This window comes from Octodon degus, unplaced genomic scaffold (assembly GCF_000260255.1).
Source record: "Octodon degus isolate 3935 unplaced genomic scaffold, OctDeg1.0 scaffold00073, whole genome shotgun sequence".
Lineage (NCBI taxonomy): Eukaryota > Metazoa > Chordata > Mammalia > Rodentia > Octodontidae > Octodon > Octodon degus.
This window is the reverse complement of record NW_004524649.1, coordinates 8,982,535-9,002,363: the sequence shown is the minus strand read 5'-3', so window position 1 is coordinate 9,002,363 and position 19,829 is coordinate 8,982,535. Positions and strand designations below refer to the sequence as shown.

At 43.3% G+C, this 19,829-nt stretch overlaps 1 protein-coding gene across 5 annotated transcripts in view; it reads right to left on the bottom strand.

The window, feature by feature from the left end:
• Kif16b (kinesin family member 16B) overlaps positions 1-9,077 on the bottom strand; it is a 299,092-nt gene extending 290,015 nt beyond the window's left edge. For 2 of the 5 annotated variants that reach the window (XM_023720152.1, XM_023720153.1), the window contains exon 1: positions 8,888-9,077. In XM_023720152.1, the coding sequence (XP_023575920.1) occupies positions 8,888-8,934 (47 nt within the window). In that variant the 5' untranslated portion in view covers positions 8,935-9,077. The remainder of the gene's footprint in view (positions 1-8,887) is intronic. The other 3 variants (XM_023720154.1, XM_023720155.1, XM_004635609.3) reach the window with 2 other exon arrangements.
• Positions 9,078-19,829: the final 10,752 nt, after the last annotated feature.

The window sequence follows — 19,829 nt, the reverse complement described above, 5'->3', positions numbered from 1 at the left end:
AAAAAAAAAAAAAAAAAGTTCTCTTCTCCTCACAGGCAGCAATAGCAGCATCCTCTGGAGGCTGAGAGTATGGATTCCTAGTTTCTTAGAAGCATGAAGAGCAAGGAGTGCCACTTCATGAAAGCCCACATCTGCCTGGTATTGTCTAAGCCCTGAATAAACAGCCATGAACAAGACCCACACAGTTACTGGCTCATGGATGGGTAAGAAGAGGAATGACCAATTAAATTCACAGGTGCACATAGTTAATTCAGATCAGCACTCCAACCCCAGAAAATCAATGTTCTCAGAAGCAGCAGCATTTGAGCCAGTATCTCATCCTTCTCTACTCTGCAGTTTTCTCACCTATAAACCAGAGCTAATGACACTCTCTGTAGGATTGTTAAGAATTAGATATTGATGACTCCCAATTTAGAATTCCTAGTTGGTAAATGAGTAGCCAGAAATAGTCATTAATGATCAAAATTACTTATCAAGACCATATACCGAAAGCACTAATTTTCTCAATTTGCTCTAAATTCCACATCTCCTACTCAAATTTATTCAGAATGTCTATGAATAGATTGCTGATGACAATGAATCTGGAGTGGAAGGAGCAGGAAACACACACACTGCTTAGAGGGCAGGATCCTAGGTCTGCTGTAATCAGTCAACTTTCCAGGAAGGGTTTCTCCCCACCTCTTCATAACTTGGGCTTCACAGAAGACAGGCAAAGATATGAAACAAACTGAAGTTCTCAGTCATTAAGGGGGTAGCAGTATAAAACACCTGCCCCAGACTTTAACTATTATTAACATATCTTCTTTCACAAAACAAGATTATATCCCAATTTCAGAATCTGCAAAAACAGTTAAAATCTACTGTGGTAATTTAGAAAATTAACCATGAAATAATAGTGTGTAAAATAAGGCAATTTCAAACAAGTGCTTTGTATCATGCAACTGGACCATCTCAACATTTTTTCACATACAAAGATCTCTCTCTCTCTCTCTCTCTCTCTCTCTCTCTCTCTCTCTCTCTCTCTCTCTCTCTGACATACACACACACTCCTACACTTACAATAAAGCAACAGGTTTATTCAAGATTATGCTTAGTAAAATACTCTAAAAATCACCAAACAACATTTCTAAATACTACTCACACGTTCAGTATACTAACCACACTAAATTATTTTAAAATACCAGATGCCCCAAATTATCTATTTGCTTCACATTAATGTTAAGATCACAGAAAAGAAAGTACCTCCAAACCCAGGAGGTGGGAGCCTATGGAAGCCACAGTTCCCCTTCTGTCCAGCCAGACCCTAAACCCTTCTTTCTCCAAACCCCCAGTCCCCTACTTGTTCCTTCTCTTTTTTTTAAAACAAAAAACACTAGTCATCTGCCAAGCCTGGTTTTGCCACGCCCAGCTAAGCACTAGGATCTGAACCAGGCTATGCGAATAAAACAAGGAGCAAACTGAAAAGATGGTGGCGTGCAGCAGTTGTCTTCCCCAGTGAACTAGCATCTCTCCCTGCTTTTATCACCCACAAGGACAGTCACCAGCTGTCACCTCCAAGCCCTTAAGTGCAGCTCTATCTCCAAGGCCCTCCTACCCACTTACCAAGGCCCCAAGCACTTTTGACCTCTCTGCCCCTGCCTGTCACACAGACTGGTCTTCACAATGTCTCTTGCAACTACAGAACACAAGCTACAGAACAATAAATATGTTATATTCCTGTAAAGAAGAAGAAAACGTCAGATGCAAATGCACAGGGCAGGAGTGTAGTTCAGAGGGGGAACACTTGCATAGATGCATAAGGCCTTGGGTTCAACCCCCAGTACCATTCTCAGTCCCTCTCTCCCTCTTTTCCTCTCTTCTGCCTTCCCTTCCTCTGCCCCCCCTTTGGGATGCAGATGTAGCTCATGGCCCTTCAGGGCTCAACTCAAACTCCTCTCAAGCTCTAAGACACCCTGGAGACTTCTTCCCAAAGGTCCTACTGTCCTATAGAGGTTCCAAGGAAACAGGGGTTATACTATTCTGAGCACCAGGCCATTAGATCTACAGTTCCCTGAAGCTAACAGATGGTGTCATCTGTGAACCCAGAGGCAACAAGTGTCCACACAAAGGACACTGAGAAATGCAAGGTGTTTCAGCCCAGCATTCTTAGATGAGAGGTCATTCTTAGCTAAGCCTCCCCTCTGTAGAATGATAAATATCCTTTGGTCAATTGGTAGCACAAGAAATGCAGCTGCCAATGCAAACAGATGTGCACCAGTATGCAAGCAGAGCCCAAGGCACAGACTAAGAGGCTAACCAGGAATTCTTTTCCCTTGATATCACCTTGTTCATGAAAGGGGAGACTTTACTCCCATAGATGTCTATTCCAGTCAAAATGCCACTGGCATTTTTTTTCTTCTTCCGTTTTGAACTTGAAGAGTCAGAAGGCTAAATTCCACCTGAGATGCTCCCAGAAAGGCTCTTAGGAGGCAGAAAAGGTACAGAACGCAACAGACCTGCTTTAGACAGGAGAGACCCTGTCTAAAGCACAGCTAAAACTGGCACATTGCCAACACCTGGTAAATATTGGGTAGAGACTGTAATACTGCTTTCTGCATAAAGTTACAATCGTTAAATTGCAAAAATAACTAATAATAAGTAACCTTTTTCTGTGTGGGGGGGGGTGTGTGTGTGTGGCCTTTGCACATGCTAGGTAAGCACTCACATGCTCATTGAGCCATAACCCCCTGCCTAACAGGAAATCATCTATGGTGCCTGTGTTAGGTACATTCTCTCATCTGAACCCCCATTGTGTTTTTCACACTACCAACTGCAATTAGAAAGTCCACCCTAAAATCAGCTCAAAGATCTAGAAGTAGTATTTTTAAAGAAACAGTAGGATAGAAAGGAAAAGAGAGATCTGCCTGTAACACATGGAAAGCGGATTAAAGTGCCTGCAAGCAAGTACAAGGACCAGGGATTTGATTCCCAGGTCTGCCTACAGGCCCCACCCACAGGGCAAGCTGAGACTGCAATTGAGACTGAGAGTGGTGGCCCACCCCTGCAATCCCAGCTCTTGGGAGGCCATAAGCAGGCAGATCACTATGAGTCCAATCTTGTGAGCCTGTGAACACCTTGTTTCCCTAAAAAATATAAATAATAATAATACATGCAAACACTTCATGAATCCTTTTACCTATCTACAAAGGTCAAAGTCAAAAACATTTAGAAAAACAACCTTGCTTTATTCACAACAATTTATAAGGTATGTGTGATTATTTACACTATGTTAAAGACACAAAAACTGAAGCTTCAAACAATAACATCTCTTGCTCAAATTTACTCAGCTCATAAATGACAACCAAACTCTAACCCAAGAGGCCTGCCCTAAACCCCCAACCTCTCAGCATTGGTAGGCCAATATGGGGGACTGATGAAGGGTCATCTAGTGTTTCCATGAAAAAAAAACAAGGAAAGGGAACAAGAAATGGCAAATTAATTACACAGTTACTGTTCATTGTCTCTTCAAAGCAAAAGATCAGAACTTGTAAAACTGTAAAAAAAAAAAAAAAAAAAAAAAAAAAAAAGTGAGGACCTTATGTTTTAAAAAGTCTAAGCAAAGAAATCAGAGGAAAAATGTACAGTAATATATAAACTGTTAAAACTGCTGCCCATAAAAATTGTGAACAAAATTGTTTCTGCTAATGATTTACTTATTTTAAGAAGCAGAGCTGTGATTTGAGACACATCTAATTAAGATGTGCTAGTCTTAATGTTGGTGCCTCCCCCTAAAATCTGCATGCTGAAACCTGACCCCCAGTGCAATAGGACTAAAGGATGAGGGTCCCTTGGAAGTGACTGTCATCCCTTCCACCCTGGCAAAACAGGCCCTGGGAGTTTGCCCCTTGGACACTATGCAGACCCACTGGTGAGGTACCCCCACCTGAACTCCATCTGCTAGCACCCTCATCTTGGCTTTGCAGCCTCTGGAAGCATGAGCAATAAGCTTTGTACTTTCAAACCATCCAGTTGATTGTAAGTCGTTACATCCACCTAGATAGACAAGGTACTGCGCTCCCATTCTGTAAAATGACACAGTAAGTCTGCTAAAATAGTTTAGAAGAGTAGATTCTGTGCACAGTGCTCCTACAAACTCTCAGAAAGGGCAGCTGTTATTAGGCCTATGCAATACAATTCACAGAAGAATCGCAACACAATTGCATCTGGTATCTACTTCCACACAAGCCATAAGGTAGTAAACACAAAATCATCAGGCCTTTTTGGGAATCCATACAAGAAGAACAGTGCCTACAGATCATTCCATACATATCACTCGATATACACATAGCTCTTAGGGTATCTCCATTTTCTAACACACATACACACAACTGTACTACGGGGGTATCTTATTTTTCTCAATTCTTTAACTCAGAATTCTTAAGATGAACACACTCTTCCCAAGTACTCCACCAAATGATTCGGGTCATAACATTAAAAATTACCCATAGTTTTATACTCTGGTCATTAATGTTTTTTTGTTACAAACAATTGGGCAGCAGTTATTTTTACACTTCTATCTGGGTAGACAGGAATAAAAACCATATCATAAATTATTGGAAATGCAACTGCTATACCAAAGGATTCAATTTCTAATATTGACAGCTGCTGTCAATTTTTCCAGTATGAATGTTTCAGAGGGTTTTTTCTAACCCTTTATGCCTCCCTGGCCAATTTGGAAGCATTTGTTTCACCAGAAACCAACACTCAATTCATATTCACTAATCTCACTGGTAACACTTTCAATGGCCATTACAAGTCACATATCTTTCCTATGAATTAGCCCAAGTATTTTATTAATTTTATTGAGAAAGAAATAGCAGTGACACAGTTTCAAAACAGGTTAGTAGGACAGTTACAATAATTAATACATTGCATATTGTTGTCTTCATAGTAGTTATTCATAGCACAAGATGCAGACATGATATTTTGTCTAAACACTATTAGTACAAATCTCTCTTCTCATTGAACTAAAAGAAAGTAGCTGTATATCTATCCTAACTATTTTGTATATACAGATATATATTTTTTTCACTGCAAAATAGTCCTTCATTTACATCCCTCTTTTTTGTTTACTTTTGTCAGAGATGGGTATTTCACTGCCATTCAAACATTGTAGGTGCGTGAATTCAGCAAAGTAATCCAATATAGCCCAGTAGTCCATAATAGTAGTGGGTTATCAGCAGGACTGGCAATGTCAGTTGTTGATTTGAGTCTTTTACAGCTCAGCATATTAATATGGCTTTACTTTTTATAACTCACTTTTATACTTTTCTGCTGGATGGTTAAGACCAAGATATAGCAAGACCAATACGACAAGCAATGTAACTTCTGTATTTGACAAAGTCAGTCAAATCCCCTCAGGATTTACCCTGAAACCCTGTACAGCAGTTTACAGATCTTTTGTCAGTGTCAGCCATGTGGATGAGTCACTGCCACTGCTTGACCATTTTGCTCTCTATGAAAGCCTGAGAGAATGTTTTCTCTCCATGTGACTCTCCTTAGGCACACTCTACATCATCGATTACTTTCCTAGAAGGATAGCCAACATTTTGGCCCTAGCCCTTTGAGGTCAGTGAAGACTCAGGACATAAGAGAACCTGCACTGTAACATCCTGTAACTCAGTGGTAGGCCAAGTATTTTTGGTAGGCCATTTGTATGCCTCTTTCCTATTTTACTACCAGCTTTTGGATCACTAATTCTCCCTGCAACTGGCCCCTGAAACGAGAATCCTCATTTATAAGAACAATTACCATCTCATTATTTTGACATTTGACACCACCAGCCACGCCCCACCTTCAACAGACTTCTCTCATGTACACTATTTTGGATCTGAAAACACACACACACACACACACACACACACACAGAGGCACGCAAGTGCGCAATCAATCTATCTGTCAATCTGCTGTACTGATTTTCCACCCCAGGGAACAAGCTATCCTTCCCTCTGGGATCCTGGAGGTAGATCCAATGTCTACTCCCTAACTTCTCACCTAACATTCCTCAATGTCTGTGTGCAAAAGACTTCCAAATGTCAGCCCTAGAACCATGTGAAATCTAAGCCCAAGCTTCCAACCATCTACTGAACACTTCCAGCTAAGGGATTAGTCCTCCATCTCACAACTTTCTTTTCAGTAATGTGGATTGAACACAAGGCCTAAGCTACATCCTCAGCCATTTTTATTTTATATTTGGAGACAGGGTCTCGCTAAGTCACTGAGTAGCCCAGGCTGGATTGGGTTCACATTTTTGATCCTCCAAGTGCTAGGATTAGAGGCATAGGGCACCAATGCCCAGCCTCAACACACACTTCTGATATCAAGGTCAATACAATTGCAGAATTCTCTCTGCTCTGGACATTGGACTTGTCCTTGACTCTCACTCACCTCATATGATACTTTCTATCCAAGAAAAAATTCATCAAGCTTACCATCTACTTCCCCTAACCAGTTTACCTCTCTGAGCAAGGACCAACAGTGACTGCACCCTTCCCCCTCCCTATCCATTAAACTGCCAAGGCCTGTCACGTCACTTGGGCTTCTCTAGCCCACCTTCCCATGCCAACTTGTGGCTCAGATCACTGCTTCCTAACCTCTTGCCCCAAGCCTGATGCTACCAGAGTCGTCTGGCAGGTACAGACATACTTTATTAAGCACGTAGTTGGACATTGTTGAGTCAAAGGGACAAATGGAAGATCCCCAAAGAACATGCACTGCCAGTTGAGTAAAGACACAAACACTTCTACTTATGATACATTATAATCATTTCTTAGGTCTCAGACCCAAAGTGACCCCACCGAGAACAATGATATTGTATGCATATCAATGGTACACATTCTGCACAGTCCTTCCCACACCTGGCCACATGCCATCTAATTCTAGAACAGGATACCTGCATTCCTGGCTGCCATGGCCAACAGCCTAATGATATCAGGGAAAGAAGGGTTCTTTAAAGACCCACCTACCCTGGGCTAGGATCTGGTTTAAATTAACAACTTACTTTTCTTAAATGACCTTTCATAAGTTTCTCATATTATTAAAGCCTCTGAGAAAACGTGGACCCTCCTAAAAGGACAGGAGGACATTTTGCAATTCCAAAGTAACTTCGAAGTAAAAGGTAGATATGCATCTCAATTATCCTAGTTCTAGGAACTGCAGGATAACTTCTGTGTGTGTAAAGGTGCATTCAAAATTTGCACTTCAGGTCTGCCTTCCGCCTGAAGGCAGAATGCTCAGTTTATCTACTTTACAACACAGTTGAATACCTATCCCTCGGCACAGCCTATGTGTCTTGACTGAATTTTTCAGCCAGGGCACAAAGAACAGAGGACAAGGAGGTGAGAGCCCAGTTCCCCAAACCCTCAGGACCTGGCTTCAGTGTGACACCAGTCTACCTGCTCAAAGTGCCCTGGGCCTTGTACTTGTGGCCTAGGACCCCTCGACCAACCTGGGCTCAAGACCTACACTGGAATGGCATGAACTCACAGCGCTCTTCCAAAGGCTGGGTTTTAAGAGGATCACATCAGCATAAAATGCCTCCCTCACCTGACAGTGGACTGTGAGGGGACACTTTTATACCAGATCCCACTCACTGTTCCCTCCAGACAGCACCCAGCACAATGCTTTGCCCTGCTTTCTGAAGTTATCCAGCACAATTCTGTATCACATGCTCTAATAATTCCAAAGGAAAAAACTTATACGTGTAAATTCATAATAAAAAATAATTTTTTTGAATCATCCAAACGACTGAGGTCTGTTTACCTTATATGACTAAGTATACAAATAACTTAAGAGATTAAAAAAGTCAAACTCTTTCTTCAACTCCTTTAGAAATAACCAAAAAAAAATCAAACACACTTATTTCAAAACCACTTGTTTTCAATGTTACAAATCAAAAAAAATGCCTCCCTCCCTGCCAACAGAAAAAAGATTCAGATGTGTCTTATAAAGTCCTATAAATATCCTGATTTTTATGGTCTTCAGATAGCCTAATCAGCTGTTGCTGACCTCCACAAGTAGACAGAATGACTAAAGAAAAGCCCTACGCTGAGTCAATGTCCAACAACTGGCTGAGAAGCCAATAAAAACAAATGGCTTTGAGGCAGACATACTGGTTTGGGACATTTCTTTCTCTATCATGTTAAACCAATTTTAAAAGTAACTTTTCCAAAGCATCTTTCTAAATGGCTTCTACTGAAGTCGCAAAAAAGGAAGCACAGATTATTTTTCAGTGCGCGAACAGTGGAACCCTTCTGAGAAGCCTAAAAGATCAGCTTTTAAATGTATTCACAACTTTTCTGCTCTCAACATCAACACTGTTTCAAACACTTGTTCAGCATTCATGACTTTCTCTGCAGGAGTCAAAACTTTATTCAAGTTTCCCCATTCCCCTTGAAAAGGAAGTTAAGGATTAAATTACGGATTACAAATTAGAGTCAACATTCGGGGACTGCAAATCGTCTTTCAGAGATTTCAGGGGAGCACGGTCAATAGTTAGGGAAGTTCTGAGTTGGCCTGGCGAGGAGTGCGCCTGACAGCTGGTGGGATCCGCCCTCCCCTGTCTCCGAGCAACTTCAAGGTTGCAAGCCCTGGGATTTTTTTTTTAAGGCACGGGACAAGCAACCCAAAGTTACTGGGATGAGAGAGTTTGTGGGATCTCCCCGGCTTGTGAACTCTGTCCCAGGGCCACCCCTAGGACTGCGTGACTGGGACAGCAGAGCAAGAAGACCTGCGGGCCCCCGGAGGCCACGGCGCGGGGCAGGGGGGCCCAGGGCTCGCCATGACGCGGACCTGACGCTGCCTGTCCGGGTGGCAGCGGCGAGGGTGGGGGGCGCGCGGCCCCACTCACCTGCGGTTCATGGGCCGGACTCTCACGGCCACCTTGACAGATGCCATAGCTCATCCCGCCCGGACCCGCGCGGGATCGCACCTAACCGGCACCCACAGGCCGCCTAGACGCTGGCGTCCCGGCCGCGGCCCCCGCCCACTTACTACCCTCTGCCCCCGCCCCTCGGCTACCGCCAGACCTGGCGTCGCGCGGCGGCCCCACCTGCGGGGATACTGAGCATGCGCAGATCGGCTCCGCCCCGTAGTATCTACTTTCCGGGTTTTTGTACTGGCCTGGCGGGCGGAGAGGAGAGGCCGGGGGGGCAGGGGGCGGAGCCAAGGGGCGGGGCCGAGGGGCCGAGGGCGGGGCCTGGAGCGCCAAAGGGGAGGGACGCCTCCCAAACTGCTAGGTCTGCGGCTCAGCCACTTTGGCTACAGCCCAGGGTCAAGAAGGGCGGCCAACCACGCTAATTGGAGAGAAACTAAATCCATCCTCATTTTCCTAAAAACCGGAGAGGGGAGGATCGCCACATTTGAGGACCAGAGCAAAGTCCTCGGTCTTGGGACTGATTACCAAAAGTGGGATTTTCTACCATTCACAAGGACCTGGCTTTATCCCTACTGTGTGTAATTAGCAGCTCATTGACTTTACAGACGCACAGATGATCACAGTTTGTTAGTTCCGAACTCTACGAGGGCCATCTCCGCTAATTTAAGAAGTTTCAAGCGTGTTACTCAAGTGGGACACAAGAAAACCAAAGGGATACAAATGTTATAAACTCAAGTGGGAAAGTTGTTCCATTGGCTGAAGCCACATCTTCGGGAAGGATCAGCATTCTTGTTAAATCTGCAATTTCGGCTTAATCACAAGGGAGTTAGAGTCCCCTATATAGGTCAGCTCCTACCCTGGCTGCCCAGCTGCAGAATGTAAACTCGCATGCGTTCTTCCACTCCTCCCGGGAATCCACCTGCGAGCCACAGAGCTGAGGTCACATGAACCCCTGGGAGTGGTTTCAGCTCAGTGTTTCTCCTGCCTTTCCCTGGGGCAGCCCAGTCCTAGGCCGTCGCCCTTCCAGGATTTGGCCTGCACCCGGGAAGCCAATGTGGGGCGGAGGCGGGGTCTCGAATGTGCAGTTGGGCACCTCTAGATCTTTGTCTTTTCTAAAGCCTGCAAGCACGTAGCCCCCTCGGACCAAGGGTCATTACTGCACCATCCTCAGAACCCCACGGTCGGTCGCTCTGTTTCCCAGAAACTCTGGGTTACCCGCCTAAGACAGCAATTAACCCGGCGCAGGTTCCACTAATGGGAAGCTGGAAAACACGGAGTGAGCATTTTCGGAGCGGGTGGATAGTTAAGCATGCGCAGAAGCAGCAGGGTGGTTTGAGACGCTGTCAGGGAGCCTTGAGAGTGCTGGGAGGCCCGGAGAGAGGGCGGGGCCCTACTTATATGGGAGCTGCTTAGGGACAAATCTCTCTGGCTTCCCAGTAGCGTGGAGAGGTTTCTATATACCCTAAAAATCTTTGCTGACCGTGTGCTCTGGACAGTCAGACCGAGGTGTTTTTCAAGGAGCGAAACACTTCTGAAGAGGCTCCATCACGTCCTGGGTCAAAGAGTGCCAGGACTCCCTTAGCAGAAAATATTTCTTTTTGGAGAATGAAAAAAGTTTCTGAAAAGGGTTGTGAAAGGCATAGTCGTGTTCTCAAACTTTAATACGCCCACTTTAATGTGCTTAGCAAACTTGATTGCTACTGAAATCACCGGGGGATCTTGTAGACCTGCAGATCCTGATTGTATAGGTCTGGGTGAAGCCTTCTCCTCCTCATGCGCACACGATCTCTCTCTCTCTCTCTCTCTCTCTCTCTCTCTCTCTCTCTCTCTCTCTCTCTCCCTCCCTCCCTCCCTCCTCCCTCCCTCCTCTCTCTCCTCTCTTCTCTCTTCTCTTTCTCTCTCTTTGAAGAGCAAGGGTTAAATGATCTCTAAGAAAATTGTATGGGAGTTTTGAGAGGCTAATAATGGAAACATTCACAGGGTCCTAAAAGTCTAGAAGTCCAGTGGGTAGCAGCATTCAAGGTTCTGCATCATGCACCAATAAATAGCTGGATAATAAATGGTTCCAACTTCAGCTGTTTTTTGTTTTGTTTTGTTTTTTTGCTGAACCGGGGATTGAACTCAGGCCTCTGTACTTGCCAGGGAAGCGCTTATTCCACTGAGACATCTCCCCGGCCCTCTTCAGCTATTTAAAACAAAAACAGTTCATTGTTTCTAACGATTTTTTAGGTTGCTAATTTCGCCTAAGTTGTATGGTTGGGGTTGGGTTCAGCTGGGATGATGAAAAGCTAGTGTTTCTCTCATCTTCAAAAATATCAGATCATATTTCTTCCTAAGAGAATATAGCCAGAGCACAAAAGTCTGTTGATTTTATTGGGGCTTTGCTTTGCTTTGTTCATAATTGAACCCAGGACCTTCCCAGTGAGCTGCAGGCTCATCACCACCCCCATTCTTTTAATTGTTTAAACTTACTTTGAGTCTCCCTAAGTCACAAAATTGCCCAGATTGGGCTGTAACTTGAAGTTCTCCTGCCTCAGCCTCCCAGAATGCTGGAGCTACTGTTGGAATCACATTTGCTTATATCCAGATGACCAAGGAAGTCCCATGTCCAAGTCCAGATTCAGTATGAAAGGGGATACTCATACTGGAAGCACTTGGGTACTTCCAAGAGACACTAAAGTAACAAATCTTACCATAGGGTCCAAGAGCTTATATAAGGAAAAAAAATAACATTAAATTGCCCCTAAATAAAGTATATTAATTTTAGTAAACCTTGAGACTTTGATGTCTCCAGAAATCACTGTTATTTGAGGGTTAAAGTAGAATTGGTCCTGCGCTCTCAAATTGTTATATCACTCTATTTTGCAACTCTTGTTAGTTATTAGATTGCCACTAGAACTCATTTAATATCATCACTGTATGACTCCATAATAAATAGATGTTTCCAACATTTTGTTAGCTGTGTTTCAATGGAATTGATTTTTCTTTTTGTATCATATATTTTATGTATTTTAAAATGGTACTCTGAAACTTGCTTTTACTAAACCAAAGGGATCCATCTCATAAGAAAAAGTTAAATCATAATTTAGAAATTTAATTGAAGCCAGAAGACTTTCTATTTAAAAAATAAATAAGTTGTGATGGAAGAGTAAAACAAGAAGATCCTGAGACCTAGTTAAGAACCAAGTGGTATCAAATAAGAATAGAGCACTAACTCCATCATCAGTAAGGAATGAGCCTAAGTGTATATATTTGTGCATGTATGAATTGGGGGTTTTGTTCTAATGTAATTTACTTTGATTTTCATTCCTAGATTTCTTTCTTTCTTTTTTTTTTGGTGGAACCAGGGATTGAACTCAGGCCCTTGCACTTGTCACGTAAGCACTTATTCTGCTGAACTATCTCCCCGGCTCTTTTTCTTAAATGTTTAGCAATCTCAATATCATGAAAGGCCCTGCATCTTAGCATCTTTGCTTCAAAATGAGATAGCACTGCAAGCGAATGTTTACTCTGTCTCAAAATATTTGCATCATCTGGAAATACTGTGATCAGAAGAAAAATACATCCTCATCAACCTTGGTGTTTACTTTCTAACCTGTAAGGAATAAAACTGATTTACCCTCACAAACACTATTTAAAAAAAAAAAACTTATAAACTGTAGGCAGGCATATTTAATTTAGGACAGGACCTAACTGACATTTCATGAACCCATTCCTATTTCTATATGCTGGAAGCACTGACCACAAGCATCATTCACACTGAACACTTAATATATCCACATTGGATATCTTATACCAAAGGGCTCCAGTTGAATTTAGGAGCTATGCGGTGAGCCAATAAATAAAACCAGTGTTCTCCTGATTTCCAAACAAATGTATGATAGTATCAGAGACAGAACTCACAGATGTCCAAATCTAGCAGTCTTAGTTCTCTAAGTCATAAAGCTTAAAAGTATACTTACAACCTAATACACTAAACATTAAAAATAATTTGAAAAATATATTCAGGAGCCTGCAAGAAAATTTAACCTCTAAAGTAACTGTAAGGTTAATAGCAAAAAGCATACTTAGTAATTTTGGCAAAATGACAGGCAAGAGCTGTGAATGCCAGCATTCTCTTGCAGCAAAATGAATGAAGAAATCATAGCAAATTCAATTTAATAGAAACAATCACCTTAAATCATAGTCATTTTATATACTAAGATGAGAAAGATTGTTTTCAATTACATATAACTGTACCTATGGTCAGAAATTGTTCAGAATTGATGGACTTTATAGAGTCTGTTGCAGCATTTCAACTTCTTATGAGAAACCACATATGGTTGCAATGATAGGGAACAGTCTCATGTGTTCATTAGTGTTGGAAACAGATTTGGCAAAAGGGGTACAATTGGAACAGCCAGAATGGAGGTGCAGAGTGACTTCTGAGACAGAAGAAAGAACTTGAATAAATGTTCAGAGTTGAGAAGGCACATCCAACTCTGGAAATAGTGAGAAAGCCTCTTTATCTGAAGCATTGTATAGGAAGTGTAAAAATACAAATGGGGCCAGGGATGTAGTGCACTGGTAGTGCTCTTATCTGGCATGCACGGGGAGGTAAAGTCAATCTGAAGTATAGATAAATAAGTTGTCTCATTTACTCTCTTCTTGTTGCTGGGACAAATACCTGACACTCAAAATTAAGGGAGGAAAGATTTATTTAGCTCACAATTACTGGAGTTTTCAGTCCATATTCAGCTGGCTCCAAGGCAGAGTGGCACAAGGCAGAGAGCAACCTTCTGTGGCAGCAGGAAAGAGCAGAGAGCAGAGAACAAAGGGAGTGGCAGCAGCTGGGGCAGCTAGCTAGCCTCTCTACCCTTACATTGTAATGCAAATCACCTGCCCCAAGGCAGGTGCAGCATCCACATCCACAATAATCAATCACAAACTCTAGAAGCCACCCCATGAGTGCATGATGCTTTGGGAGGACAACTAGACACAAACCATAACATCTACCTAAAGCATCACAGCTTCAGCATTTTCAGCCTCATGACCTCATGTTAGCTTGACATGAAACTTTTATTATAAATACCTGGAGCATGGGAGAAAGGCATATGTTTAAATCTGAAAAAAAAAATGTATATTGTAGAATATGGTATATTTGGAAAGCATGAATATATTTAATATATCTAGCATCCCTTATGAAAAAACTTTGTCTTTTAACCAATGACCAAATTATTGGGGGTGACTTTTTTTTTTTTTTTGTGGAACTGGTGATTGAACTCAGGCCTCTGTACTTGCCAGGCAAGCGCTTATTCCACTGAGCCATCTCCCCAGCCCCTTTGGGGGTGACTTTTAAGATTATTGGGGGCTTTCTATTGATGAACAAAGGTTGGCTACCCTCTATACATCGAGTCCTATCCAACAATCTTTCCCCATTATAATGATTTTTACTTAATTATAAATTAATTTTGATATCACTTAGACCAGCTGGTAACTCAGGAGAAACATGCTTTTAAGTCTATACTTCAAAGTTCAAATACAAAGAGGAACAGCTGTCGATATACAAATACATAAATACACAACACACAAATGAACATCTTTACAAAATCAGAGTGCACTCGAAGGTATTTTTGACCAAATTAGATTATAATTTTTAAGTTTGTAATTATAAAAGACTAGTCAAAACTTCTGTAGGTCAATTAATAGAGATCTCACATAAGAGTTTGAAAAACACAAAAACCTCTTACTCATAGTTACTACATATCAAAGGAGAGGCCTCAAGATGGTGATGGCCCATCATGTGATGAGGCACTAAAATGTGGTGCTGTGACACCACAAGAGCTGCGACTGTAACATAGTAGCTGCTGGCCACAAGGCCTGGAAAATGGCGGTGACCCACCACCATGTGGCTGGTGTAGCAAGTCAGCGCTCTTCTGTCACAGGAGGAGTGACCTTACAGAGAGGGGTGGTTAGCCACATGGCAGGCAACATAGTGGTAGCTTGTCACGTAATAGGGTGTCTCGAGCTGGCGCCCTGACGTCACAGGAGGAGCAACCCTACGGTGGCCGTGGTTGGCCACATGGCGCACAAGATGGCAGCGGCTCGTCATGGGACGGAGCCCGGCAAATTGGCGCTCTGACGTCACAGGAGAAGTGACCACCCAATGGCGGTGAGTAGCCACATGGCCCACCAGATGGTGGTGCCTGGCCACATGGCAGGCGGCCACAGTACACTGGGGGGCGTTTGAGTCGTGGGGAGTGAATGTGAAACGTGGGAGGAGAAAAGGTGGAAGGAGAAGACGCTGGTGCCTGAGGCTCCGATATGGAGTGGGAAAGAGAGGTGGCAGAACCTACAAGGGAAACGGAGGCAGAAGCAGAGGGCAGAGTCGCTACAGAGGGAGGGGTAAGTAAAGACACCGTCAGAGGAGACTGACAAGGCAGGGTTTCTGGCAGAGGGGTGGGGAGGGCAGTACCAGAGAGGATGGAGTAAATAAAGGAGAAAGACGAGGTTGGAGGAGACTGACAAGACAGTTTCTGGCAGAGGGAGAACCCCCAGAGGGTAGAACCAACGGCTATGGCAGGGAGACCACGGAGGAAAGGGGGAAGGACGTGTTTTCAGAGTCAACAAAGGTTTTTAAGGGATTCCTAGCCATCTACCATTGAGATAATAGAAATCTAAATATTAGTCATTTGGGTTTGAGATATCCTTGAAATCCGAGAGTGCTGAGGTTCTTTACCAAACAACCCAGCAGCGAGTGCTTTGGACGATGGGAAGAGTATTTCCCATCTTGGCCAAATTAAAATAAGCCAAAGATTAGAGCAAAATCCCAGTGTCACTTCTAGCCAAAAAAAGCCATCACTGTTTAGCGTGGAATATGAGAGAGGAAGGCCAACACCCACTTTATTGTCACTAGAAAAAGTGGGGAGCCAGGAACCAAATGGCCGAGGGAGATGGGGCGGTGGGGAGGGGTCCTGATGTGAACTCATGATTTTCGAGAGGAGACGAGAGGAAAGATGAACAGACCCCGTAGTTTTGGGCCCATGAGTGAGGGCTGTGATTGGCCAGTGTCGGATGCGAGCTAGCAATGGCAGGGGGCAGAGGCAAAAGCAGAAGCAGAAGGCGGTTTGGTGAGGGAGCTCCAAACCAGAGCAGAGGATGACCCGGGAGCCCCACTACTCACCGATCCAGGTCACGGCGCCAAAAAATGATAGATTTTAGAGGCCACAGTGGTGGTGGTGCAGTAAAGAAGCAGAAATAGGGGGAAGGGAAGCCTTTATTAACTCTAAACATATGGAGAGAATCAAGGACAGGGAGATGGGCAGATCCTCTGGCCTGAGTCTTTATGGGCTTTTGCAGGGGCGGAGCTTGAGGGGCAGGTTTAGTGACGTATAAGGAGCTGATTGGAGGTTCCCTTATGTAGGACTTTGTACCCAGGGCTGGAGTGGGCAAGGAGGAGGAAGTGGTCACTGTGGATAAGCTATGGGGGGGGGGTGCGAGGGGGGGTGATTCAGCCTTTTTCAATCAGGGCCATGATAATTTAGCAATCTATGCTCGAGCTGTAACCTATAGGTTCAAGGTGTATTTGTTATTGCTTATATCCAAATACATCGCATCTTATATAATAAAATTCAGGAAAAATATGAGTAACAAAAGACCTGTGAGATAGGTTCTTACTCAAGGGCCTTTAGAGTTATGACTATGAGCTAAGAGAGTCTTCATGATATAGGGGAAAAAGATGAAACTCCTGACCTGAAGGGTACCTGGGATGTTTGTGTTTTCTCAAACCGAAGAATGAATTTTAGAACAAATGTGGTTAAGAGCAGAATATATTTATTGGGGGAAAGAAAACTCCTGTCCAAGAGAGGAACAGAAGGGGTTGGGGGGGGAGGGCAAGCAGGTTGTCCCCAGGAAGCTATCTCTTCCTGGGGCAATGTGAGTGTGGCACTTAAATCAATGAAGCAGATTTATAGTATAAAACCATATGGTGATGCAGGTCTAAGGTGGTGGAGACCATGGGAACTCACTTAGGTGGACATACAGTGGGACAAAACTATGGTCAACCAGTGAGATTACAAGCACCATTGCTCAGGTAAAATTGATTAAATCCAGTACCAAATGAGGAAGCAAGTCACAGACCTGACTATGCGACAGGGTCTCTTCCTGTTGGGGGTTGGGTTAGTGACTCTTTTGGGCTCTTTTTAAGACGATTGATACCTATTTAGAATATCAATCACTGATGCCCTGTCCAAGAGAGGAACAGAAGGGCTTGGGGGGGGGGGCGGGAAGGCAAGCAGAAAGTATGTGGCTGCATTTGTTTCCTAAGAAAGTATGTGGCTGCATTTGTTTACTCTTGTCTTCAGATATGGCCCATATAGGACTGTCTGTCTCTTCCAAGTTGCAGTCCCCTTGACTTCCATATTGTCTCCTTGAGGGCCTGGCCCTGTCTGGCTGCCTATAATATTGTTATCTAATTCAGCTGCCTGCAACATTCGTGGTTATTTCCTAGTGTACACAGGAGGAAGCCGAAGCTCAAACAGGCAATGTGAGTGTGGCACTTAAATCAATGAAGCAGATTTATAGAACCAAGTATGCCCTCTGAACAGATAATCTGTACTCCCTCTTCCACACACAGGCTCCAATCAAGCAAGAATGATTCCTCTCTTCCTCACTGCCATGCAGTTCTTCTCTCAGTTCTACTTTCCTTAGTTCACATTGGCTATCAGATTCAACTTTTTAAAAACACAGTTGAGATTTGAATTTTTAAGTTTTTATTATACTAAAAGATGCAGTGCAAGGACCCATTCCCCAAATACTCTCCCTCACTTCAAGCACAACTTAACCCATTATTCTTGCCACTTCCTGAAACAATTCTAGAAGTTCTTATTCATGAGTATCTTTTCTTGTGCTCTCTGCTGCCACAATTTCCTGAACCTATTGAAAACACTGACCTTTCATGGTCATTTTTAATTTAGGGAAGAGCCAGAGCCACATGGTATGAGATCCAGAGAACAAGGTGGATAAGATCATGCTGAAGGCTTTCACAAGCCTGCTTCACTGTTAGATGGTACTCAGCAGCAGTTATCAGGGTTTGATCTTACATTGTAAAGACACTCATAAAAGAGGCCTTTTAGAACTGGTAAAGAAAGTGTCAGGAACAGTGGGATATGCGTGTTGAAGCAAGGAGTTGTACTTTACAGGAGACTCACAATACTGTGTCTTTTACTATAATAGGCCTTGTTACTTTAACACACATATGCATGCACACACACATATATACACACACATTATATTTCTGATCTGCCTTGTATACCAATCACGACTCGCTCTCCTAAATGTTTTGCAGTATAGTTGGCACCATTCATTTGTGACTCCTTAAAGCATTTTAAAATTTGGTTTTCTGCATCTGTCCTCCAATAAGATTACAGATCCTTTAAGGATAAAGATCAGGACTGATAGTTTTCTTTTTCTCTGTATTCAACTTAACAATTAGCAAAACCAATGTAGTATAACCCATTACACTATCCTATTTCTGTAAGTGACCAGTAGATAAACATGAACTTGTACACAAGGATTTTTCAGGCTGTTTTGTCCCTTTTTGTTCCTTTAACCAGGCCACAACAGAGAGGTTATGCCATTTGTTACTGTCAAGCTTAATTAAGCCCATTATAATTCATTAACCCCTGTGCTTGCTTTGTAATTAACATTGATTAACACAAATGAGTACAAAATAGGCCATCAGCACTTTCCAAAGGCACTGATTCAAACTGTATTGGTAATTCAATACAGTATAGAAGATGGCAGGATAGTAATTTGTACCCTTTACATAAGGAGACAAATGCTACAGTTCGAAACGGAGCCAAGAAACAAAATAGAATGTTCCTCTATTTCACCTGATTAAACCTTTACCCTGCTAACCTGTCGTCGTGTGACTGCTTAAACATTTGGCAAGGCAACTGTGAGGGCCTCATTCCAAGGGCCTTGCTTCATTGTATTCCTGGGACAAAAGAGAGAGCCAGCGAGCCAGCAGTGTTTCCAGGCTGACAGCAGAAGGGCTGCTCACTGCAAAGCAGCGCTCAGGCTCAAGACAGGCAACAAAGACCGGGGCATCATTTTGTAGTTCTGGGATAAAATCCAGGTTTTGGTGGCAGCAGGTTAAACTATGAAGTTGCTCAACAATGAGTGCCCTGGAGACACTGATTCAGAAACACTCAAGTGACCTAGAAATAAATTCACTCTGCCTGCTCACCTTCCCCAAATGCCTACATTTCAGATTGTATTCAGCGACGACCCTCTGTGTTCACTTTGTCTTGGAGCTCATGCAGGTCAGCAGCCATGTAGAGAGGAGAGCCCCAGGCTCGTGTGTAAATATGGTGGGTTGCAGGAGGGGATGGGCACACACTTGTTCACAAGTTTCCAGGAAGAAGCTGGGTTGCTTCCCAGCTGCAGAAGCCTTTGTTGCATATGAGTAAGTGGGGCTCTGCCCCACTGCCCCAGAGAAGGATTAGCAGAATTGATATCACCCAGATCAACTGAGTCTGCACAGATGACTTGCTAACGAGGACCTGGAATTTTCTGAACTCACTGCTAACTTCCCTGGAACATACACTACAGAAATGTTTCAAATATTTCAGAGGGGTATGACTGCCAAATGGAGTGTTTCAGGGTCTTTCTTTTGTCGTGTTTATGAAGATTCCACCAGGTAGTAAAACTTATGTGTATGTGTGAATCACACAGGGGAAATCTGCCAGGTGGAAATATGAAAAAAATTCTGAACACCTGTAACTATCAACACTGGGATCTAAACCCAGATATTTGGATCCTTAAGGCTCAGATCTTCTTCAGTGCCCCTTCACCCAGAAAAGATGTATTGGAGAAATTGCTAGAAATAGAAAAGCAGTATTAGAAGCAGAATTAGATGAAACCATAGAAAAAA